The sequence below is a fragment of the Brassica napus genome, chromosome A9 (genome assembly GCF_020379485.1).
Source record: "Brassica napus cultivar Da-Ae chromosome A9, Da-Ae, whole genome shotgun sequence".
Taxonomy (NCBI): Eukaryota; Viridiplantae; Streptophyta; class Magnoliopsida; order Brassicales; family Brassicaceae; genus Brassica; species Brassica napus.
This window is the reverse complement of record NC_063442.1, coordinates 17,491,352-17,517,810: the sequence shown is the minus strand read 5'-3', so window position 1 is coordinate 17,517,810 and position 26,459 is coordinate 17,491,352. Positions and strand designations below refer to the sequence as shown.

General features: G+C 36.7%; 2 protein-coding genes across 3 annotated transcripts; one reads left to right on the top strand and one right to left on the bottom strand.

The window, feature by feature from the left end:
• Positions 1-5,645: 5,645 nt before the first annotated feature.
• Positions 5,646-7,786, bottom strand: LOC106403102. 2 transcript variants are annotated; one of them, XM_048740799.1, is made up of 6 exons: positions 7,618-7,786; positions 7,445-7,538; positions 7,299-7,375; positions 7,121-7,222; positions 6,183-7,035; positions 5,646-6,100 (listed from the first exon to the last, which is right to left on the bottom strand). In XM_048740799.1, the coding sequence occupies exons 2-6, from the start codon at positions 7,488-7,490 to the stop codon at positions 5,847-5,849; spliced, it is 1,332 nt and encodes a 443-aa protein (XP_048596756.1). In that variant the 5' UTR covers positions 7,491-7,538; positions 7,618-7,786; the 3' UTR covers positions 5,646-5,846. The 2 variants fall into 2 exon arrangements, with proteins under 2 accessions (XP_048596756.1, XP_013699406.2); XM_013843952.3 differs by having other exon boundaries at positions 7,613-7,785.
• An 869-nt stretch (positions 7,787-8,655) lies between these two features.
• LOC106405152 (putative lipid-binding protein AIR1) lies at positions 8,656-9,428 on the top strand. Its single transcript, XM_013845747.3, has one exon. The coding sequence runs from the start codon at positions 8,840-8,842 to the stop codon at positions 9,227-9,229; it is 390 nt and encodes a 129-aa protein (XP_013701201.2). The 5' UTR covers positions 8,656-8,839; the 3' UTR covers positions 9,230-9,428.
• The last annotated feature ends 17,031 nt before the right edge of the window (positions 9,429-26,459 follow it).

Here is a 26,459-nt window from a genome sequence, read left to right as displayed (position 1 = left end):
CCGAGGTGGAAAATGATCAAGTTATTGGTGCTTTGGAGGACATGGAGCTCTTAGATTCGAATGAGGGTGCAATGATGGACTGTGATGAACAAGATGACGATCTTTTGACGGAGGAAGTCAGGGAAATGGAGGCGAAGGCACGGCACTCTTCAGGGGCTGGATTGTCAACGGCATTGTCACGCTCTGATAGGAAAGGCCCTAAAGGTAGTGCAAGATGGACTGCTCCTTTGGGCATCAAAAGTAAAAAAAGACAGGTCCTTCGTCAAGGATCTCCACGGCTCCGTACGAGCAAGAGCTCTACTCGTCATAAGGTAGGAGCAAGTGGAAAGGAGAGGCAAGACTCTAAGAAACCAATGGAAAATTTATCCATAAGTGATTGTTTGATGGGTTCCAAAAACTCATCGAAACGTTATCAATGAGGACAATCAGTTGGAACTGTCGAGGGATAGGAAACGACCTCACAGTTCGACGCCTTACGGAGATGTGTCAGAAGCATCGCCCAGGACTTGTGTTTCTTTCTGAGACGAAGAATAGGAGGCTGTTGTTGCAAAACATTCAAGCTGACTAATGATTTGATCACTTGTTTACCGTTGAGCCACTGGGCCTTAGCGGAGGATTAGCTCTTTTTTTTATGGATGAATTTCAAGTTAATGTTTTATTTTCGAATAACAGAATGATTGACATTGAGGCAGTCATTGATGAAATAAAAATATTTATGATGTTTGTTTATGGAGACCCTGTTTTAGAACGTAGGGATCAGGTTTGGGAACGTCTTACGCGTTTCTCAACTACATGAGATGGACCTTGGTTCATGATAGGTGATTTTAATGAAATAGCCGATCACAGTGAAAAGGAGGGAGGCAGAAGGCGTTCTGATAGCTCTTTCTTGCCTTTCAAGCAGATGCTGAGTGATTGTGGTATGTTAGAGTTCCCATTTACTGGAAATATGCTTTCTTGGGTTGGTAAAAAATCAGGAGGGACGACTGTTAGATGTCGTCTAGATAGAGCAGTGGGGAATGAAAACTGGCATGAAAGGTTCCCTCATACAGCTGCTAAATATCTTAGGCTTTGGGGCTCGGATCATCGTCCGGTCCTAGCGGATATTCTTACAAAATCAGTGAGGAAGAAAAAGAAATTTAAATTTGATAAATGCTGGTTAGATAATGAGGAACTGAGACAAGTCATTCTGGAAGGGTGGAAGTCAGAGGATTTACCACCGGAAGCAAACATAATGGACCATATTGCCAGTTGCCGAAAGGCATTGAGTCAATGGAGGAGACAAAATAACGTGAACACAGAAAAGCAAGTGGAGGAGCTTAAGGAAAAGGTGGAGGAACTATATTCTAATGATGATGCTACCTCTGAGGAAATAGCTGACGCGCTTAAGGAACTATCTACTGCTCTTAAGGCAGAAGAGATGTTCTGGAGACAGATGAATAGGGTTCTATGGTTAAGGGAAGGTGATAGGAATTCTAAATTTTTTCATGCGCTGGTAAAACAAAGAAGAGCGAGAAATATAATCACACAACTTCTAGATGAGAATGGAAACATGGTGGATGATGAGGAAGGATTAGTAGCCATTGCTACTAGTTACTTTAGGCAAATTTTTGAGTCTTCAAACCCGGAGGATATAGACGAAGCTTTGACGGAGATAACAACAACAATTACTGGGGCAGTAAATGAGGACCTTACAATACCAGTAACTGAATGGGAGGTGAAATTGGCTCTCTTCGCAATGCACCCAGAAAAAGCTCCAGGGCCAGATGGAATGACAGCCCTTTTCTATCAGAAGTTTTGGGATATTGTCAAAGAAGAATTAACTCTTATGGTTAACCAGTTCTTATTCGAAGGAACAATGGCACATGGGTTAAATGATACTAATATATGTCTAATTCCAAAGACGGATAAGCCGAAAGAGATGACAAAATTTAGACCTATCAGCCTGTGCAATGTCAGTTATAAAATAATATCCATGGTCTTATGCCAAAGATTGAAGAAGGTTCTTCCACAACGGATATCAGAAACCCAGTCAGCTTTTGTTGCAGGGAGACAGATCACAGATAATATCATGATAGCCCAGGAGATGTTCCATGCCCTAAGAACCAAATAAGGTGGACGAGTAAAGAGAATGGCCATAAAGACGGATATGAGTAAAGCATATGATATGATGGAATGGTCATTCATTGAGGTTGTCATGCGAAAGATGGGTTTTTCTGAGATATGGATTGGCTGGATTATGAGGTGTATTACCTCGGTCAAGTACAAAGTACTCATGAATGGAGAGCCAAGGGAAAACATTGTTCCTGGTAGAGGTTTACGTCAAGGAGATCCTCTGTCTCCTTTCATATTTATTCTATGCACGGAAGCGCTCGTTAGCCTTCTTAATCATGCAGAGAATCAAGGGAAGATAACGGGGATGCGAGTCGCACGCGCTAGCCCCTCGGTATCACACCTTCTCTTTGTTGATGATAGCCTTTTCTTTTGTAAGGCGGAGCCACGTGAATGTGAAGAAGTTATGAAAGTAATCACGAAATATGGAAAAGCATCAGGACAACGTATTAACTTTGATAAATCCTCATTACTCTTTGGCAAGAGGATTCCTGCAAATGATCGACAGCTGATAAAAGATATGCTTGGTATCCAAAATGAAGGGGGGATGGGATCCTACTTAAGAATTCCAGAAGATATTAGTGGGTCCAAGTGTAAGCTATTTGCGTTCTTGAAAGACAAACTACTACACAGAGTGAATGGATGGACGGGTAGATGGCTATCAAAAGGTGGAAAAAAAGTTCTAATAAAATCTATCTTGTTATCTCTTCTGACATATGTCATGTCCAGTTTTCTGCTCCCTTTGGAGATATGTGAGAATCTGGCGAGTGCCATCGCACAATTCTGGTGGAGTTCAAATCCACCAAGACGTGGGATCCACTGGGCTAAATGGGAGAAGATGTGTGCCCCGAGAGAGGAGGGTGGTATTGGTTTTTGCATGATTCACGAATTTAACCTTGCTCTTCTGGCGAAACAGCTTTGGCGTCTTGTTCAATTCCCAGATTCACTAGTGGCGAGAGTTCTTCGGGGAAGATACTATCGATTGAGTTCGCCTTTGCGAATCAGAGCAGTGGATAGCCCATCTTATGTGTGGACAAGTATCATAGCGGCAAGGAAACTCTTATTATTGGGCATCAGGAGTAAAGTGCACTCAGGATATGAAATTAATGTTTGGCAAGACCCATGCATTCCATCGATTCCAGCAAGACCGGCGCACCCCAGAGTCCCAGTAGTGAATCCAAAGATGTTAGTCAGTAATCTTATTGATTTTGAAACAAAGGAGTGGGATATTCGCATAATGGAACAATATGTCGACCAGGAGGATATATCGATGATTCAGAGTCTGGCCATAAGCCCTACTCATCGAAGTGATACTTTTTGCTGGAGCTATACCAAAAATGGACAATATACCGTCAAATCTGGATATTGGGTAGCTACAAATATTCTGAGAAATGTTGAGGAAAAAGAAGTTGTTGAGCCCAGTATAACCAAGCTTCAAGCCTTTGCTTGGAAAGTCAATGCACCACAAAATATTTGTCATCTTATTTGGCAACTTATTTCTGGGCACGTAGCTGTCACAAGAAATTTGGTACGTCGCAATATGCGATGTGATAACTACTGCCCAAGATGTGGAGAGCCGGAAGAGACGGCTACTCATGCGATCTTTGAGTGCCCACCGGCAGTACAAGCATGGGCACTGTCATCAACACCATCGAGCTCTCAGACTTTTCCTATTTCGAGTATCTACGCCAACATGGATTATCTCTTTTGGAGGAAGAATAGTATTATAGAACCACATAATGACAGAGACCCATATCCTTGGATAATTTGGTACATTTGGAAAGCGAAGAACGACAAGCTATTCAGAGGCATAGATAGAGATCCCTTGGAATTAGTCAGATACGCAGAGAGTGAAGGCCAGGCATGGTATAGTGCAAAGGATTCTACACCTACTCCTCCACAGACACACATGATTGAAGAGACACAAGCCTTAAGCTTGGAGAACATTTGTATGGTGGATGGTTAATGGATCTCTATGGATCAATTCAGTGGGATTGGATGGGTATGGAAGGATGACAGAGGGAAGATACAACTAATGGGAATAAGGAACATAAGGAGGCGCGAGACGTCACTACACTCTGAACTGGAAGCACTAAGATGGGCAATGGAGAGCATGCTACAACACTCCACATGTCAGAAATTTGGAACGGATTGTAAGGACATGATTGCAATGGTGACTGACCCACAGACATGGCCAAATTTCTCAACAGAGCTGGAGGTCATTCAGATTCTTAAGATGTGCTTCCTAGACTTCAAAATTCAATACTTCCCAAGGGTGCAAAATGGAATTGCTGATTCGCTAGCTAGGAATGCCCGTTCTTTTCATAGATCATTGTGTTTTGTTGGTTGTTCTATTCCGGTCTGGTTACCTAGGCCACCTCAAGTTTGAGTAATAGAATAGTTGTTGGTTGCCAAAAAAAAAACACCCAAGAATAGTAGAAACAACATATGTACTGTTAGTATACTTTAAACCCAAAGTGTAATATTAATATGTGTAACCAGGACGAGTTAGTCTGGTAGTAAACGGCTTGCGGCTGCAAGTACGGCCCCGGATTCGACTCGCACTGGCCACCATGGAATTTACATGCGGACTTGCTCTGGCGCCCGAGACCGAAGACTGTTGCCTGGCCATGATCCACCTTCGGGTGTGCGTCCGCGCCGCTAAAGAGTTCTGTCTCTAGTCTGGACCACTACAGTGGAGTCAGGACACTCGGTTATCAAAATATATATATATATATATATATATATTAATATGTGTTAAATTTATATATTAAATTTATAAAAATAAAGAATTTTTTCCCGTACGTAGTACTACCACGGGACCGAAAACTAGTTCTAATAATAGTTTATGAAACATTTTCATCCACGTGGATAATATTCGATGGTCATGTTTCCGTGGACAAATAAATAGATTCAAATTCATGTATTGATTTCTATGTTAGATTCACTTTAGCCATGTCTTACTCCATTATATATAGGTGATTACGAATGTATATTACAACAGGAATGCATATTACAACAGAATTGAAGTTACTAGGACATGAATAACATAAACCTTTGGAATCTTGACCAATTTGTTTTTTGCTCATATGGATAACTTTCAAATCTTGAACATCTTATAATGTCCATATGGACACTAAAACATGGTCCATGCATTTTTAAAGTTATCCATGTGTACAAGAGTAAAATTGCAACATCCTGATTTCTATTGTAAATGGTAAGGCTTAAGAGAATATCTGAATTTGATGTTGGAGTTTCAGAATATACTCCACACCATGGCAACATAAACTGAGACGCCAAAACAATTATTTTGGCACAGGATCATTCTATAGCACCCAGACTTGCCTCGGGGACACTCGAAGAGACTGATTACTGGCCTCGTGCTCTGAACCGGCTAGAGCTCTTTTAGAAACCTTCCACAAGAAGATCCATAGAGATACATGAAGCTTGAAACAATCCAATGCACATCGCATATACTGGCGTCAACATGCCAACTAACTTTAAGACCATTTCCTTTCCCTCTTCGAAACACATACTTGTCCTAAAGATCGAAAAATAACCTAAACATAAAATCACACTGGTTAATCCACTCAAGAGGGTATATTCAATTCAATATATGGGAGAATTTGAAGCACATATAACTTCACAATATGGTAAAGAAAGATTGAACCGCACGATTGACAAAATTACAAACAAACGAAGTGAAGTTATACGTAGACTATATTGTGCTTCGACCATCAATTTAACTCGTGTTCCTCATTGCCACACACTTCCTCTAACATTTCCATAAACCCTTTCTTCTTATTCCCCCTCATCGTTGTTGTTGTCGTCATCGAGCTGAAACGGTTTTCATGCATTGATGCTTCTTCGAACCTTGTCCACAGCTCTTTCTTTAGAGTACTCTCACCCGCTCTTGGTCTGTTTTTGGTCATTACACTCTCTGCTTCTTTCATCAATGGTGTACTCTCAACCACCATTGACCTGCTTGCCTCTAAGCAAAATGACAAAGATCATAAAGACCACATGAAATTACCAGAGCATCATAATTTACTGAAAGTTTCTTTTTATAGTACCTTTCGTGTGTGCTGCTTCTGGTTTAACGTTTGTAAAAGCAAATGAGGATACTGTTGTTGATCCACCGGTTTCATCAGTTGGTATTTTCTCATTCACAGGCGGCTCCAATAAAACAGATGTTTTGGGAGGAGAAAACCACCAAACCGGCGAGGCTTCAAGATCGGTTTTTCTAGCTATTGGAGCATGTTTTAACCCCATAAGCTCTGGATACTTGGAATAGAGGTCGTCTGTTTCATCAATGCCAGACGACTCAGAGCTCTGTGAACCATTAAAAGTGCTAGCTCCCAATTCTGAGCAGGTGGACTTACAAGCCTCTTGCTTTCCCCGTTGAGGAACCGGTTTAAACAGTGTACGAGTTTTCGGAGGCGACATCTTTGAGCAAGGGGTCATCAGAAGCTCAGACTGAATTTTCACTGAAGGCAATGGCTCAGACTCCACCAAACTTTCAGACAAATCCATGACAGGGACTAAAGGGTTACCAAGTCCTGCAGCCTTCAACGACTCAACTCCTAGACCACAGTCACTTGTCTCTTTAGAAGCTTGAAGCGGTTGAGTTGCAGCGGGATTTGGAAAGACCCTTTTGGATTTCAGCTTGGATTTAAGGAATTCAGATTTTCGCAAGGGGAGTGGTGTCAACATAAAGAGCTGTCTACCCTTGTCGGGGTTATGATCACCACAACGCCATGCCACGAGAGGAGAAGGGGAGACTAAGGGCTCAAATCCAGTAGGCTCAGGACTCTCAACATCATACAATTCCTCTTTGCTTGCGCTCCTCATCAAAGACTGTTCTTCGTGTACCTTGGAAAGCAATTGAGAACTGGATATGGCTGCTTGCAACCGAGGAAACCATGGCTGTAAATTGTAATGAAAACAGATTACAAAACACTAGAAGGAAGGAAGGAAACAAAGCAAAGACAATGGGTCCAGGGAATGTAACCTTTAGTGAGGAATGCATATGGGACAAGACAGATCTGAAGGATTCAACTTCTTGTTTGCTCAAAGTTTTGAGCTTTGTGGCTTTGACAACGAGCTCATCAATCTGAGATTCCAAAAACATTCATTAGTCTATAAAACTTCTCACTATTAAGACCAATACAAAAGAGACAAGCAAGGACCTGGTGAAGAAGAGACGAGATATCAGAATGTACAAGGTAGAGTAGATCCAGTTCACAATCATCTTCTTCTTCTTTAACTGCGAAAACAATCAATCACTCAGAGAACGAATCTATGTTTAAGAATAGAAGAAGAAGCGAAAAGATACCTTTTTCTCTAACAAGAGTATCTCTTCTGGTCATGTAACGTTCCATTTTCCCTAAACCCTATGAAAGGAGCTTCGATTTTGCAATAATCTGGATCTGGACATAACAAACCAATTGGAAATCGATAAGAGATTCTTAAGACGAAGAGGAGGAAATGATAGAGAAATCACCTTACAGAGAATTAGATCACGTAGAGGGAGGGACGATTTAACGGCGGAGATAGTCGCCGTCGTTAGGGTTTCTAGAAGGCGGGATTTTGAATTTTCGAATTTGGGGTTGGGGCTCCGAAGAAGATGACTACAGTCTACTACAGAGATACAGACAGGGATAAATAAATTATTTTATTATATTCAACTTTCGGATGAATAAATTGATACCATTAATTTAAGTGGGTCTGAATTTAGTATGGGTTATTGTTCCGCAATAAAGCCCAATAAATGGGTCTTGTTATCGGCTTATCGGGCTCAACATATATATGTATAGGAGGAAAATATATCAAACTTGTCTTTGACATTTTATTTCAAAAACATTTACCAACATTTTTATTAGTACATTCAATATGCATTTAAATAACTGATAATATATGGTTTTAAAAATCTTTCATTATTTTTTTTGTAAAGTGTAAACAATATACTAAAATGTGATTTTCTTTTAAATATAATTTTCATCTTTTACCTTTCTTATCAGTTTTGAATGTAATATCCAATGTTATGTTACCATCTGAAAGCCACACTCTCTACTGGGCTTAGTTCAAAAGGGTTCTGTTTATTATAATAAAATAAATTATTAGCTTTATTGTATCAAATCTTGGGCTGGCCTTCTAGCACCTTTGCCACTTTTAAATTAATGCAATTAAATTTCACCCAAAACAAACATCGAATGATACTAACATCATTTTACCGCTTAACTTTTTTACAATTTTGTGTCAAAAAGCATCACATTTATAACTATTGCTTAATCTATAAGAATTTACATCGTCTAAATATGAATTTCAAGCTAGAACGTATATAACATGAATTATCATAGATTACTCTACGTCTTGTTTTTTTTTTTTTTTTTACGTCTTGTTACCAATAGAAATTTGGAAACCTATTTAAAAATGTACACTTGACACACTTCATTCCAAACTCTTACTGTAGATCGCCAACTCAATATACCTAAGGCTAACCACATGGTCGGCACACTAATTAACATATTCTTCATCATTTTGGTTTTACATACATACAATTATTATAACCCTAAGTTGTAATTTAATAGTCAAACTAATTCAATCTTGCAACTCATGTCATTCTTTACTCGAAAGAATCGCAGATTAACTCTATAAATACCCACTTACACACTCTTGATTTCTTCACCAATCTTAAACAATACTCCTATCTTCTTTCAGGACAAGCAAAATGGCTCTTAAAAACTCTCTTGCCATCTTCCTTGCCTTTAACATTCTCTTCTTCGCCCTAACCGAAGCCGCCCGCTCCGGTTGTCCACCATCATCTTACAAACCCAAGCCTGGCCCAACCACTCCTGCCATCGAGACATGCCCGAAAGATACCGTAAAGCTTGGTGTTTGTGTTAACGCGCTTAACTTGTTGAATGCGACATTAGGTGCTCCTCCGGTAAAGCCATGTTGCAGCCTCATTGACGGTTTGGTCGATCTTGAGGCTGCCGTTTGTCTTTGCACCGCGCTTAAAGCTAGCATTCTCGGCATCAACATTAACCTTCCAATCAACCTTAGCTTGCTCCTCAACGTTTGCAGTAGAAAGGCTCCACGTGGCTTCCAATGCCCTTAATTTTTAAATCCTTAATTAATGGCCATGCATGAAATGTGATCGAACTTTAATTTGTGTTCCGTGTGTTTTTTTTTTGTTTTTCATGTTTTATATTTGAATTGGTGCATGGGGGTGAGTAAGACTGTCACCATCTAAGAGATGAGTTTGTATTGTAATTTATTTCATTTGTTTTGATGAATAAGAATGGTTTTCAGTGTGACGTAAGATGGTTTGTGCCGTTTAGCAAAAAGAATTACAACTAATGCGTCTTTGAGTATAATTGGAAATTTATAATGTGTCTCCTAGAGTAATTTTTTCTTTTGATGAATAAGAATGATTTTTCAGTGTGATGTAAGATGGTGTTTGCCGTTTAGCAAAAAGAATTGGAGAATTTTTATTATTTCGCTGTATCTGGTCCGTGAGTAGATTTGCTCATGCACACGTGCATTTCGGATTATTAATATTACTAGTTAAAAGCATCCTGATTATTAACATTAACGGAAATGTAAAAAGAAGAATAAATGAGCACTACCAAGGCATAAATTAATAATCAATCCAATAGCCATATATTAGTAATATATAAAAATACGTTCGTCTCTCTCCTGTGATGCCACGTCATTAAGTCATGCGTTATAGAAGTGACACGTATCCCATTTTATATATTTGAAGCCAAAATAAAATAAAAAGTTGTCAGGGGTAATTGAACTCATCACCTCCAACACTGGTAATTTCTCTTAGAACCACTAGGATAAAGTTACTTTTTATAAATATGTAGCCGCGAAAATACTTATTATCGTGTCGGCTGGAAGTCCATGCGTCTTCTGCTTGTGGCCAGGGCTGGCACTGAACTAACGTCAAGATGAAGATCGCAAAGTTAAAAACTTTGCTCCAAACAGTTTTGCAATGTTTCTAACCTTTATAACTTGATGCATATAATATATATATCAAAATACATTTGTTGTACACACTTTTATTAGTTTTGCTTTTAAAAGAATGTATTTGTAGTTATAAATGTTTTGTGCCAGTGAAGTAATAGTTAAAAAACTTTTATACATATGTCATTTTAAAATAACACCCAACTTCTATAAATAGTCAATACATATGTCCATGTTATATTCTAGACTAAATATTTTCTCTTTTAAAAATATAGAAAACAGTTTTTTTCAGTCTACAAGCAAATGTTGTACTTGTAGAGCAAGTATGCATTATACAAAATAATATATATTTAAAATCCATACGCAAAAACATAAAACTTGATATAGGCCTCTTTCTGACACATGCAAACTCCACTACAAATAAGAATTAAAGAAAAACAGTATTGTCATCAAACTTTATCACAAATCCACATTTGTACATCTATAATTATGAGTTGGACAATTAGTTAATTGATACAATACCAAAGCATGAATAATCGAAAAACAACTATACCACCGTATACTAATAAGTAACACATAACAGATAACAAAATTCTTGAATCTTAAAACAAGTTTCAACTCGAACATTTAGTGAATATCAAATTGACTAATATCCCGCCCGTAGGACGGGCCGACCCTAGTTAGTAATAATATGTATGGTCTAAATGATTCAATGTGTCTATTTAGCAACTAGAAATATGTCCTTACATGAAATGGGGTATAAGAAATTTACAAATTAGTGGGAAAAAGCAGGGGACGTTCAATCCTGTAAATCAAACTGAACCGATTTAAATCGAACTGAAAAAATATATAGTTTGATTTAAGTTGTACCTTATAAAATGTTTGAACGCTGTTTTTTAAACCGCTGTATACAAATATAATTTAGTTATGAATTAACGAATCAACTAAACTAATAACTGATTTATTAAAATGTATTACTATATAGTAGTATAGCTATATGTAAAGTATAAAATGTTTGAACGCTGTTTTTTAAACCGCTGTATACAAATATAATTTAGTTATGAATTAACGAATCAACTAAACTAATAACTGATTTATTAAAATGTATTACTATATAGTAGTATAGCTATATGTAAAGTATATTGATATAATTTTAGTATCTTACTCTTAGAAACTTCATTTTAAATTAAAAAATATTTTTATTTTTTGGTTTCATAAATTTTAAATAAAACATACTTTGTGTTAACGGTTTACTTTTTTATATTTAATTTTAATTATTTATTAATATAAAAATAAATTACATTTTTCTTATTTGATATTTTAGAGAAATGATCACAATTTTTAGTATCTTTTATTTATCTTCAATATTTAGATAAATAAAAAACAAGACATTTAAATCCAGAGCAATGCAAATAATATGTTTACCTTTAATTTTAGTAAATCCACTTTTTAAAAATATATTATTATAATTATTTAAATTAGTTGAAATTGCTAAATCACTGGAACTTAATCATAATTAACCATCTAGGAGAATTACATGCTAATTTACCTGTTTTGGTTTTGAATAAAAAACAAAACTATTTGCACAAAACCTTTATTGATATGTTTTTATATAATAGCTGATATATATTTTTAAAAAATTAAACCAAAAATGAACAACTAGAATTGAACACCCCTAAAAAGGATATGCAGCTATCATGTTAGAAACGTGGATTTACTACCGTTTTCGTAGTTATTTTAAAATATTATTATAATTATGTAAAAAATATTATTATAATTATTTAAATTAGTTAAAATTGCTACACAAATAGGCACAACCCGTATTCGTAGTTGTTTTAGCCATAAATAGTCACAATAAAATGTAAGTTATTTTTTCTTTTAAAAATATTAAATTGCAAAGAAAGAAAAACAAATAAAATATAAATTTATATATATTAAAACTGATATACGGAATTAAACTAATTGGACAATAGGAATTTTGTTTATTTATCAAAATTGATTTACTAGAAACCTAACAAAAAAAAAAACTAAACCAAACAAATTTTGGTAATATTCTCTCCGCCTCCTCGGATCACCACTACCGTTGTGAACAATGTTCTAAAAAATTGCTAGGCGCTAACTAGGCGTTTAACAGAGGACTAGCGAATATGTGGATAATTTGAGGCCTAGATGAGGCGTAGGCATTAACAAATTATTGATTTATTTTATATATATATTATACATGACATATTTTAGTTTTTAAGTTTGATTATAAAATTATTGTGATAAATTATTAAAATTAGATATACAAAAAAAGAAATTAGATAAATTTGTACATTTTCAATAATATTATTGTTATTTTAACATATTTAAATTAATTTATATCGGTTTAAACCAATTTGAATTGTAAAAATTGAATTTTAAGAAAATTATTTCGAATAGTATGATTATCTTAGGCGGGCGCCTAGTCGCCGCCTACACCAATTTTTAGAACCTTCGTTGTGACCGTGACCACCAACCATTGCAACTGCGACCTGCGTCTGCGACTACCACCATTGTGACTGCTACATGAAAAACCCACAAACCCAAATCATCTAAACGAAAAAACGAAGTTCAAAATCATCCAAAAAAGTGAAGCTAAGATAAAACGATACCTGAAGATTCGGCAACAGCAAACTTCGTTTTTCTCTCCACTACACATCCATGGATGTCCACTACCTCTGCCTCCAATTTCGTCGATTTTCACTTAGACTGCAGCAGCGATATGTTAGCACCTCGTCCATATACCAATATCTGATTAAGCGATTCGGCGGCGCAAGAAGACACTACAAGAAAACTCAAGCTTAACGAGAAAAATTAACGAGGAAAAACAAACCTCGTAAGTTTACGTCAACTTGACGAGGATTTTACGTGAATAACGGTATCATCGTTATCTCCTCGTAAAGTAACGACAAAAACCTTTCATCGTAAAGTCGATGTAATGTGACATGTCATTTACGTGGAAATAACGATGATATTATGTTTCACGTACGTTCCTCGTAAAGTGGACGTAAAATTCGCGTGTTATTTACGAGGAAACTATTTACGTGGATTTAGTGAGGAAATTTTGAATCCACCAACTTTGTAAGTGACACACGTTTTTTTTTGCACCTAATTAATTTTCGTCGTAAATTCATAGGAAAATTACAACTACCAGATTCGAAATTTCCTATAAATATGGATGTTTGAGCATCATTTTAAAAACACCAACAACAAAAAACGTAAAAGAAAAAAAAATGGCTGGCTCCGGAACTATTTACGAGTTGCGGAAGTGGATGTATATGCATAGAGATGCTAACGGGAGAGTGACGAAAGAATACCTTGCGGGGCTGGAGACATTTATGCATCAAGCAGATTCAACACCGCTCGCCCAAGAAAGTGGTAAGATGTTTTGTCCTTGTCGGAAATGCAACAATTCGAAACTGGCAAACCGTGAAAATGTTTGGAAGCATTTAATAAATAGAGGTTTCACGCCAAATTACTATATATGGTTTCAACATGGAGAAGGTTTTAATTATGATCAGAATGAATCTAGTAGTAGTAATAGCAATTTTCAGGAAGAACCGGTTGATCATCATTTGCATAATGAACATAGTTACCATCAGGAGGAGATGGTAGATTATGATAGGGTTCATGATATGGTAGCTGATGCATTCGTAGCTCATGATGAAGATGAAGAACCTAATATAGATGCAAAAAATTTTTACGAAATGTTAAACGCGGCGAATCAACCACTTTACAGTGGTTGTAGAGAAGGTCTCTCTAAATTATCGTTGGCTGCTAGAATGATGAATATTAAAACTGATCACAATCTACCTGAAAGTTGCATGAACGAATGGGCTGACTTGTTTAAAGAGTATTTGCCGGAAGACAATGTGTCTGCTGATTCTTATTATGAGATTTAGAAACTGGTTTATAGTTTTAGGTTGCCTTCGGAGATGATAGATGTTTGCATCGACAACTGCATGATCTATTGGGGAGATGATGAGAAGCTAGAAGAATGTCGATTCTGCAAGAAGCCACGATTCAAGCCGCAAGGACGGGGACGTAATAGGGTACCGTACCAAAGGATGTGGGTACCTACCAATTACAGACAGATTGAAAAGATTGTATCAATCAGAGCAGACTGCTGAGAAGATGAGATGGCATGCCGAGCATACTCAAACGGATGGTGAGATGACTCATCCATCAGATGCAAGAGCCTGGAAACATTTCAACAAAGTATATCCGGATTTTACTAGCAATAGCCGCAATGTGTATCTCGGACTATGCACAGATGGATTTAGTCTGTTTGGAATGTCAGGGAGACAATATTCATTGTGGCCAGTCTTTCTTACACCATACAATCTGCCACCGGAGATGTGCATGCAACGGAAATTGCTATTCTTGACCATATTAATACCTGGTCCGAACCATCCAAAAAGGTCCCTGAATGTTTTCTTACAACCAGTGATAAAAGAGTTGAAGGATTTGTGGTCAACAGAGGTGAGGACGTATGACTGTTCAACGAAGATGAATTTTACGATGCAAGCGATGCTTTTGTGGACCATAAGTGATTTTCCTGCCTATGGGATGTTGTCTGGATGGACTACACATGGGAGATTAGCTTGTCCATATTGTAATGGAACAACAGATGCGTTTCAACTGAAGAATGGTTGGAAGACAAGTTGGTTTGATTGTCACCGTCGGTTTCTTCCCATTGGCCATCCTTACCGAAGAAACAAGAATTTGTTTAGGCACAAAAGGGTTGTGAGAGACACTCCTCCTCCATATCTAACTGGAGAACAAATTGAAGCGCAAATCGACTACTATGGGGCTAATGAAACAGTTCGTTGGTGTGGTAATTGGCATGTTCCTCGTAATATGCCTGATTATTACGGTGTTCATCACAACTGGCACAAGAAGAGTATATTTTGGGAGTTTCCATATTGGAAGGATCTTCTTCTACGCCACAACCTCGATGTGATGCATATAGAGAAGAATTTCTTTGAGAACATCATGAATACAATATTGAATGTCCCAGGGAAGACAAAAGACAACATAAAATCGAGGTTAGACTTGCCGGATATTTGCTCAAGAAGCGAGTTACATATTAAAAGCAATGGACAAATTTCCGTTCCGATATTCAGATTGTCTTCAGAAAAAAAAGTCGGTATTGTTCAACTGGGTGGCATCAGAAGTGAAGTTTCCCGATGGGTATGTTTCGAATCTCTCTAGATGTGTTGAAAAGGGTCAAAAGTTCTCCGGGATGAAGAGTCATGATTGTCATGTCTTTATGCAACGACTACTGCCCTTTGCATTTGCGGAGCTACTTCCAACAAACGTATATGAAGCACTTGCAGGTACGTAGTGTATTATATGAAAATAATTTTATAACGGTCTATTTTGTAAAATAATATATGACTAACAATGTGTTTAATTGGTTTTGGAATATAAAAGGCATTGGAGCATTTTTCAGGGATCTGAGCACACACACTCTTAAAGAAGAAGTTGTGGCACAGCTTCAGGAGAACATTCCCATCTTATTGTGCAACCTGGAGAAGATATTTCCTCCCGGTTTTTTTGACGTCATGGAGCATCTAGCTGTCCACCTTCCATATGAGGCATTGCTTCGTGGACCTGTACATTACGGATGGATGTATCAGTATGAGCGAGCCATGAAATATTTGAAGGGAAATGCAAAGAACCTCGCCAAAGTTGAAGGTTCTATAATTGCTGGAAGTTTGAAGGAAGAAGTTTCTCACTTCACATCGTACTACTTTGCGTCAAAAGTACGTACCCGAAGAAGAGCTCCAAGAAGATATGATGATGGTGGTGTTGCGCCAACATATGCAGTTGCTGGTGTTCCAGACATCTTTAGCCAGATTGGGCGACTCGGTGGGAAGTCTAAAGAGGTTTGGTGGTCGAGTGAACAAGACGCTCATAGTGCACACACCTATATTCTACTCAATTGCGAGGATCCATTGATGCGTTATTTTGAAAGGTAACATATATATGGACACTTCGAAACACATCTAATTAAGTATAATAAGTAATATTAATTGGGAGAGATTCATTCCTATTATAAAATGTGATTTTACAGCTTATTTGTTTCTCAAGTCGAAGAAACATTTCCTGGTATATCCACAAGTGACGTAGACAAAAGGAAAGATCAACACTTCATAAAGTGGTTGCGAAATCAGGTATTATCTCAAACTCTTTTTTCGTACATGATCGGTATTTAAACATTATCTTTACTTTTGCAGGTTGATTATGACGACGATGCAGATTATCCTAAATGGTTACACGAAGTAATTCAATCTCCACTTGTAAAGGTCACCACATCACAGATGTATTTCACGCGAGGCTATACTTTTCACACATATGAGTATGGTAGACAGCAGGCGACCAGTAACTATGGAATATGTGTGAAAGGGGAAACATATTTCTACGGGATCTTGACGGAGATTATTGAAGTCGAATTTCCAGGGATACTGAAGCTGAAATGCGTCCTCTTCAAATGCGAATGGATCGACCCCGTCGTCAACAGAGGTGTTCGGTCTAACAAATTCGGTGTAGTTGATGTCAACGGTGGACGACGGTACAACAAATTCGAGCCTTTCATCTTAGCTTCACAAGCAGACCAAGTTAGCTTCCTTCCATACCCTCGGATGAGAGATTCGGGTATAAATTGGTTAGCTGTGATCAAAGTTACACCTCGAGGACGGATTATCAGTGGAGAAGAACCACCATTGCAAGAAGAACAGATAAATGAAGTCGAGGAACCTGAACAAGAAATTGATGACATCCTTCTCATTGATCCGCATAATCACGAGTACGAAGATCTTACCGACGATGCCACAGACGAAGCTGTTGAAGACGAGTTTAATGAAAATGATGATGTTTCTAGTGATGACGAGAATGTTGATGTATCCGATTGATGTATTTGATTTTATGTAGTTTGTTTTATGAATAAGATAATGTGGGAGTTTGATTTATAAATAAGGTAATGTGAAAGTTTATTTTAATTATGAATAAGGACTTGTGGTTTGGGGTTTGGAATATATTATAAATAAGGTTTGAGGTGAAAGAATAGATTGAGGTTCAAGGGTAGATGGGTTTGAGGTTTGGAATATATGAAGTAGAAGATAAGGAAGATGGGGTTTGGTGTTTCGGATTTTAGGGATTTAAACGTAGTACTCGTTAATTCCTCGTAACATAGCGTGGAACTTACGACGAAAAGTAAAATAAATAACGCGGGGCACGCTAATTCCACGTAAGCCAAAATCGTCGTAAGGTTGTCGTAAGGCCACGAGGAGTTTACGACGAAATTAAAAAAAAATAAAGAAAGCGGAGCACGCTAATTCCACGTAAGCCAAAATCGTCGTAAACGAGTCGTAAACTAAAGAGGATATTACGAAGAAAATATTAAAAAAACTAAAAAAAAGAAGAGAAGAAAGATACTTGAATCACATTTGGCGAGACTTACGTAAGTCTCGACCACATGAGTTCCAATATCTTCTTCTCCTCTCTTTTTTTCCAAATATTTCTAAATTGGTGAAAAGCGGGACTTGCTACTTCTTCATAGTATAAAAACTAGTAAAAAAAAAAAAAAGATACTGGAATTATATGTGGCGAGACTTACGTCTCGTCCACATAAGTTCCAAAATCTTCTTCTCTTTTTTTTTTCAAATATTTCTAATTTGAAAAGCATTTTGGTGAGGTGTGTGATTTGAGATAGGGTGTGTTTTGTGAGTTTGTGTGTGGTTTGAGAAGGAAAGTTGTGGGTATTTATAGAAAATATAAGCTCGCTAATTCCTCGTAACACGTGTACTCGTTGATTCCACGTAAATTAACTCGTCGTAAAAACGTCGTTAACGAAAACGCGGGCCTTTGTAATTCGTCGCTATTTCCTCGTAAATGAAAATGCGGGCCTCTGTAATTCCTCGTAACTTTACGAGGAAATGACGAGGACAAGTAATCTTATATATATCCCCGAGCGAGCTCGCTCTTTCTTTCCTCTCCACTTCCTCTCCACTTCCTCCCTATTTCGTAGCAATGGTAAGTCTCTCTAATTCCTCTCTAGTTTGATTAGTTTAGGATAGATTAGGTGGTTAGTATAGGGAATTTAGATAGGTTTACGGATCTTATGTTATTTAGTGTTGATTAGGTGGATAATGTTGGGAAGTATATTGTTCACGAAAATTTAAAAAATTAAATTTTTTTCTCAGGTTCGAAAAGGTAGACTTACTGCCCATTACAGAGAGATGTTCGGTGAGCCGGGTAGTCGTTTAGACCCATTGTCTTCTTCAGCTCCCGGTTCTTCGGGTCAGGAAACTGTCCCCGAGACTCAGTACACTCAGAGAGTCTTTGGATCTCCTTCTTCTAGTGCACCATCGGTTCCTCACGTGCCTCCCCCGATGGCTCCTCCTCCTGTGCCTCCTCAGATGGCACCTCCGATGCCCGCCGAGATTCATCCCGATTTGATGGTGCCTCCGAGTGCTCCTTAGTCGCAGTACACCGTAGAGGACATTCTCCGTCTGCCAAGCAGAGAAGGTTTACCAGTCATCGACCCCGACCGACCGGACAGAACTTTGTGGTATGTTTTATTATTTTTTTATTCTTTTTAAATTCTTTTATAACTTTAAAAAATAATTTATATTTTAAATTTGTATTTTCCAGGTTTGGGATTGACGAATGTCTTGCATCGGACGTAACCGATACGATAAAAGGTTACTTCTCCATGGCACATCCGAACTGGAAAAAGACGCCTCACTACGTCAGAAAGACGTGGTTCAAAATTTACGCTGTAAGTTTCTATTAATTAATTATATATCTTTAAATTTTTCATTATTTATATATATTTTTTTTTCTGAAAAGCTAATTATAAATTATTTTTTCCAACAGCAGAAATATAATTGGGCCTTGGGGATCACTGAGAGGGTGAGGAAGAAGTTTATCGCGAAGGCGAAAGTTCGCTTGTTGGACACGGTCTCCAACTGGAAGGGTGACTGGATCGTGAAGGGGTATGAGCGTGGCAAACCCGCTGAGCTCACCACGGATGTCTGGGATGGCCTCATCCGATATTGGCGTCTTCCTGATTCCATTAGAGTCGCCCAGTCTTGCTCTAACTCCCGTAACACAGTCGATGAGCACGGAAACGGGCCGATGCTTCACACTACGGGCCAAAAACCCCACGCCGGTGTCCGTTTGGAAATGGTAATTAAATATTTAATTATATTAAATTTTTAGTATATTTTTTTATATATTCTAACAACTTTCTTAAATGTTTTTTTAGGCCAAAGAGACGGGAGAATTCCCGTCTCTTATGCAACTTTACGAGAGGACCCACAAGAACAAGGCGGGCCGATTTATAGATGGCAAGTCCGAGCAAATCTACAACGATTTGGCTGCTCGGGTTGAAGAACGCCAGACCCAGCTGACCCAGCAGTCCACCGATGGATTACCCGTCACCTTATACACACCTGAAGTGGATAAGCTTTACGAGGAGGTAAATTTTCTAAAATTTTAATTTTTTTAATTATTCATTTAATTTAACTTTAAATTTTTACTAACAAAATTTATTTTTTGTTTTTAAGGTTGTCCCTAAAAAAAGGGACGGACGTTGGGGATTGGTTCCGTCAACGATGTTCCGAGAGCGACATCGTCTTATGTTCAGCGACGGGATGATGAAGTCTCTCAGCTGCGTAGGGAGTCCGAAGAGCTGCGTAGAGAGTCTACTGAGCTGCGTCACGAGTTGAGCTCGACGCGATCTGTGTTCACAGCTCGTGTGGGTGGACTCGAGGGCTTCTTGGACATTGTAGCGGCCACAAATCCGGAATGGGAGACTTTGTTGAGGACCATGCGACAACAAAATCCTATTCCAGGCGAGTCAACATCCGAAACACATGCCGAGGCGGATGTAATGGCGAGGAGTGATGAATTCTATCGGGCGATTAACGACCCTTAGTTCTTTTTAATTTCGGTTCTTGTATTATGAATTCAAAACTTATTTATATATAAAATATTTTGGGTTTGATTTTTTTAGAATTTTAATTTTATTAATTATTTAAATTATTTTTTTAATTATATTTTTTTATATTTCTGTAAAATAACGAAACGAAGTAAATTCGTAGCTAATGTTGCGACTTCTTTACGTGGAAGCTTAACGTGGTTTTTACGAGGAATTGTTTACAAGGAAATAACGTGGAAAGTGCACGTGGTCTTTACGAGGAAAGCTATCAAGGTATTTACGTTTACTTTACGAGTATTTATTTACGTGGGTTTTACGAGGAAAGTCTTTCGTGGTATTTACGAGGAAACTTAGCGACGTCCTTACGTGGAAGCTTTACGTGGTCTTTACGACGAAATATTCCTCTTCGCTTTTACGACGAAATTATTTCCTCGCTATGTTACGACGAATTAGCGAGGATATATGCGTTACGACAAACGTATAACGACGAAACGGGTTTCCTCGCTAATTCCTCGTAACACTGCTTTTACGACGAAGTCCCGAGGAAAACTGCCCTCGTAAAACTTGTGTTTTCTTGTAGTGAGATATCCATGGTGATAGTACAATTAGTTGGAGATAAAGAAAACTAGAAGAAGTGGAGAGAAAACTAGATTGTCATTAGGTTTAGAGATTAGATTTGTGGGACAATTTCAAGTTTACTGCATTGTTTGTACCATAAATTCATGTTTTCCTTCGGAACATTTTCATAAATACATTTTTCATTAAAGAATTAAAATATCATTATATTTTGCTTTATAGATACATAAATATTAATAATTATTTAAATTAAAAAAATATAAATTTTTAATTGCAAGTTTTCAAATTCGTACTTCTTATAAATTTTGTTTTTTGAATTTTTTTTCAAAACTTTCTTTTTGAATTTTGAAAGTTCTTTTTGAACTATTAAAAAAATTATTGTAAATTTAGTATTTATTTATTTATTTAATTAAGTCTAAATCCCACCCCACCCCCAACCCCTCCCTCCCCCTTCAAATATAAATCCTAATCTAGATTAGTTAACCTTGGGGGCATAAATAATTATTTACTCTCTTAAAACTAAGGGTAAATATGGTTAAGATAAACATGAAAAATTGTACTAAAAAAGTGGTACTTTAGCCAATTTATCTGATTTTGAAGTATTGAAGTTTAGAATTTGTAAATGGTTTTAAATTTATGATACATATTAGTAATAATTTTTTGGTTTATGCAGTGTTGTTAAAACCATACCAGTGGTCGAACCAGGTTCAACCGTGAACAGGAAACATAGTCGGGTTGGAGAATTCAGAAAATATTATATTTACCACAATCAACAAGAAGACAACATATCACAGTTTCAGATGTCACTGTGTAAGTAAAATTTGAAACTTTTAGCAGTTGGAGGAATACGACTTCAGAACACAACGAGATATACAGAAAGATAAGTTTTATATTACGCTAGTATAGTTTATTGGAATTAGAAAAAAAAAAAGATAAAGCAGGAAGAAAATAATGAACCAATCAATTGGTCAATTGTATAGTAAAGAATGGTTATCATACTGTTACATTCCCGTAGAAGAAATTATTAAATTCTAGATAACTCCTATAGCTACTACCCGTGAACCATACATTTTGGCATGTTCGACCTTATTTTATAACCCTAATATTATAAAACAGATCCCCTAAAACACGAAACATGTACTATTTATTCGGGAAAAGCATAAAAATCTCTTTTATATTAAATGAGAAATATTATAATATATTTTTATATCCACATATCATCAGTAAAATGATTCTTAAATTTTTTTAAAAAAATAGATTGGTCTATTTAAACATATATTATATTTTTTATTTAAGTGATCACTTTTACCTTCACTTTTAATGAACGACAAAAGACTAATTTAGACTTATCGTTTAGAGTTGAGGGCTAGGATATTGCTTTTAAAATGTAAAATTTAGAATTCTAATAAATATATAAATAAATACTTAAAAATATAATTAAAAAAAAAGATATTTTCAAAAATAATTGTAGATTTTCAAAAATAAATTTTGAAAAAAATCGAAAAAACAATTAAAAATATAAAAATGCTCAAATTTGAAAAAGTATAATTTGAAAAAGTATAATTTGAAAACAGATTTTTTTATTTATTTAAATTATTATTTATTATATATATATATAGAACCAGAGTATAAGAATATTTTTGAAAATGTTTCTTTAATAATGGTAAACATGAATAATGGTACAAACAAATAGTAAACATGAAAATTCTCCTTGGACCAAGGACCTTGGTATAATGAAACACAGGTAACACCTTATAACAATAACTTTGTCATTATAACACATTAATACGCCGGATCTAACAGCTTTTGAACATAGCTGTCTTTTCAAAACTTGTATAAGCATTAACAAAATACTAAGAAAAAGTTGAAAACTCAAACTAGTAAAACAATAATTTTTCCACATATCATATTTAATTATTAATTCAAATTTATAACGAAGCATCTCATAGTTTACGACAGGGGTAGACACAAATCGAATATACAAATTTTGGAGATATTTGTGATCTGATCCATTTCGTCCGAATAATCGATTATTCGGTTTGATCCGCTTCACATCTATCCAAATATTCGGGTGTACAGGTATCCGGAAAATTATATTTTAAGGATATCTAAGTCGATATGTATAAATAAAAATATTTTTAAGCAAAATGGATAAAATATTATTTTATTACAAAAACAAAAAAGTTATTTACTTTTTAAGGCTCTAATAATTAAAATAATTAGTATAACAAAAATATTATAAAACTTACATAAAATATATAACTATATAATTTTATATATAGTTTAAATATATGTATATATGCATATAACGGATTCGATCGGATATCCGTTTCAAAAAAATATTATTATTTGTTTTGCTTCGTAAAGCTAAGAATATCATAATTTTTTTGTTCAAATCAAAATGGATAACAAATCAAATCAGAATTTACGGATATGATGCCATGTCTAAGTTTAAACACTCAAGCATTTAAATTAAGATTGAGATATTTATATATATATATATTTTTTTTTCAACAAAAGGCTAAGAAACTAAGAGGATCCTTGATCCGAGAGCCACCTCGGGGGGACTGAATCAACATAAACCATGACAGATGGCGAAGTCCTAGCACCTCGTGCTAACTTGTCCGCCAGAGTATTTTGTGCCCTTGGAATATGTTGGATAGGGAAGTTGAGGAAGAAATCCTTACATCGCAGAAACTCCTCCATATGTGTAGTGAACGCCGGCCATTATGTTGGTGTAGACACCATCTTCACCAATTGAGAGCAGTCAGTTGCAAACACCACCTCTGTAATTTGTAGGGTCTTCATGCACTCCATCGCCCATATCAAAGTTTCACATTCAGCATGTAAAGGTGATAAACTCCTGTGAATAGACATTGCACCCATCATAGTATCAGTGGATTCATTTTTCCTATAAACCCACCCTTATCCCGTGTAAAGATCATGTTCCTTCCATGCGCCATCAATATAACACCTGTCGATGTTAAGTGGCAGAGCTTTTCCTATAATATCTAGAGTTCCACGCTTTATAGTCGCATCTTTCTGAGCTTCAGCCCACAGAACACCTTCTATCTCCGAAGTCCTAAGAATGTCAAGAGGAGTTCTTGTCTGATTCTTGAAAACTTTAGCATTTCGGTTCTTCCAAATATACCATATTATCCACGGGAAATAACTCAAATCCGGTTCTTTGGGTAACCGCCAGAAGAGATAGTCCATATTTGTGAAAAGAGACTGGGTGGGAAAAGCCCCCGGACATGAAGGAATATTAGATAAAGCCCAAGTTTGTAATGCTAACGGGCACTCAAACAACACATGATTAATGGATTGTTCCTCATTCCCACATACTTGACACTGAGTATCACATCTTATTCCTCGGTAACGAAGATTCTTGGTTACCGGTAGACTACCCGATAATACTTGCCAAACAAAATGTTTCAGTTTTGGTGAGCATTGAAGCTTCCAAGAATGAGCCAAAAGTGGTTGAGTATTTGGTCCCAAAAAACTATCCTGAGCTCCACTATCTGGATATAATGTTTCCGTTCGATATCCTGATTTAACCGTATATCTACCATGATCTGAAAAATACCAACCATATGAATCTGGTTTTGGATTACAGCTAATGGCTATACCCCATATTATATCTACATCATCCTGATGTATATAAGCTTTGAGCAAATTCAGATTCCAAGAAAGATCTTCTTGATTAATCAAGTCTTCCACCTTAAGTAATGGATTCAAATATTGATTCAAAAATTTTTGTTTTGCTGACCTCGGGCGAGGAGCAGGGATCCAAGGATCATTCCAAACTGAAATGCTTGAACCAGTTTCCACTCTTTTGATTAGCCCTTTATTAACCAGAGATCTAGCTGATATAATACTTCTCCACCCGTAGGATGGAGAATATGATCTGATTGGGTCCAAAGGATCAGATTTCCTATAGTATCTTCCTTTAAAAACTCTTGCGAAAAGAGAATTAGGCTTATCTATTAACCTCCATAATTGTTTCGCTAATAACGCCATATTAAAATTTTGAATATCTCGGAAACTAATACCACCCTCCTCTTTATCTTTGCACATTTTATCCCATGAAAACCAATGCATACCTTTCGTATTGCCGCTACCACTCCACCAAAAATGAGAGACTGTACTAGTAAGTTTTTTCGTGACCGTTTTTGGTAATTGAAAGCATGACATAACATGAGTTGGCATAGGTGATGCCACTGCTTTAATTAAAACTTCCTTTCCTCCTTTCGTAATGAATCTTATTGTCCAATTATTAACTTTATTGTTTACCCTTTCATTAAGAAAACCAAAAATCTGTGTTTTAGATCCCCCAAGACTCTCTGGTATACCTAGATATGTTCCTATCCCACCAATTGTAGTAGTACCCAAAATCTGCTGTACCTCTAAACGGTCTGCATCCAGAACCTTATGGCCAAACTGTAAAGACGATTTTTGAAAATTAATCTGTTGCCCCGACGCTCTTTCATAATCTTTCAAGATCTGTAGAATAGTTTCACACTCTTGCATATTGGCCTTGCAGAAAAAGAGACTCATCCGCAAATAATAAATGTGAAATCGCTGGGCTGCCACGAGCAATTTTTAACCCGGTTAGTAACTTTTCCTCCTCTTTTTCTTTATATTTGCTATTAGTGCCTCAGTACACAAAATAAACAAGTAAGGTGATAACAGATCACCCTGACGAAGACCTCGGTTTGGTACAATGTGTCCTTTTTGGTTGACCATTAATCAGAACTTTATATTGGACAGATGTTATACAAGACATTATCCGAGATTCCCACTTTTGTGCAAATCCCAGCTTAGCAGCAGCATGCCCTCAATAAATGGCCATTCAACTCTATCATACGCGTTTCTCATATCTGTTTTTATAGCCAAAAATTTTTCCTTACATGAATTATTCGTTCTTAAACCATGAAACATCTCTTGCGCGATCAAAATATTGTCTGAAATTAATCTACCAGAAACAAAAGCTGATTGTATTTCTGAGACTAATCGAGGCAATATTCTTTTCAAACGTTGGCAATCACCTCGAAATAATCTTATATCCCACATCACACAGACTAATAGGCCGCAATTCCGTTCATCCTGTGGGCGCACCGTCTTTGGAATGAGGCAAATATTGGTCATATTTATCCTCTCATCCAAATATCCAGTTCTAAAAAACTCAGTAACCATACATGTGATGTCTGATTTAATAATCGACCAAGAATGTTGGAAAAATAAATCCGTCATTCCATCCGGTCCTGGAGCCTTTTCTGGATGCATCATAAATAAAGCCAATCGTACTTCCTCCTCTGATGCCCAAGAGGTTAAAGATCTATTCTGATCCTCCGTGATCAGTGAAGGTATCTCTCTTAAAAATTCCTCATAACCAGAAGGTGATGACGTCGCAAACAAATCATTAAAATAGTCTATCGCCACACCTTCTACTTCAGATTCTGAAGTAACCCAATTACCGTCACTATTATGCAAAACCACTATCTTATTTTGTATCCTTCTCTGTTTAGTCAAAGCGTGGTAAAATTTTGTATTCCGATCACCTTTTGCGTGCCAAGTCGTTCTACATTTTTGTTCCCAATATAATTCTTCATCCCTATAAGCTTCTTGCAATTTCCTGGATACATCTAGCACTTCCTCATATGTCTTAGTATTTTTACACTGAACTTCCTCCAAAGCCTTCTGAAGAGAGTTAATCTTTTCCTTTCCATATGGGGGATTATTTTTCCTCCAAACTGAAATTTCATGTCTGCAGTTGCTAATTTTGTCCACAATACCGGATTTGTCTTGTCTCTTCAGAAGATCAACTTTC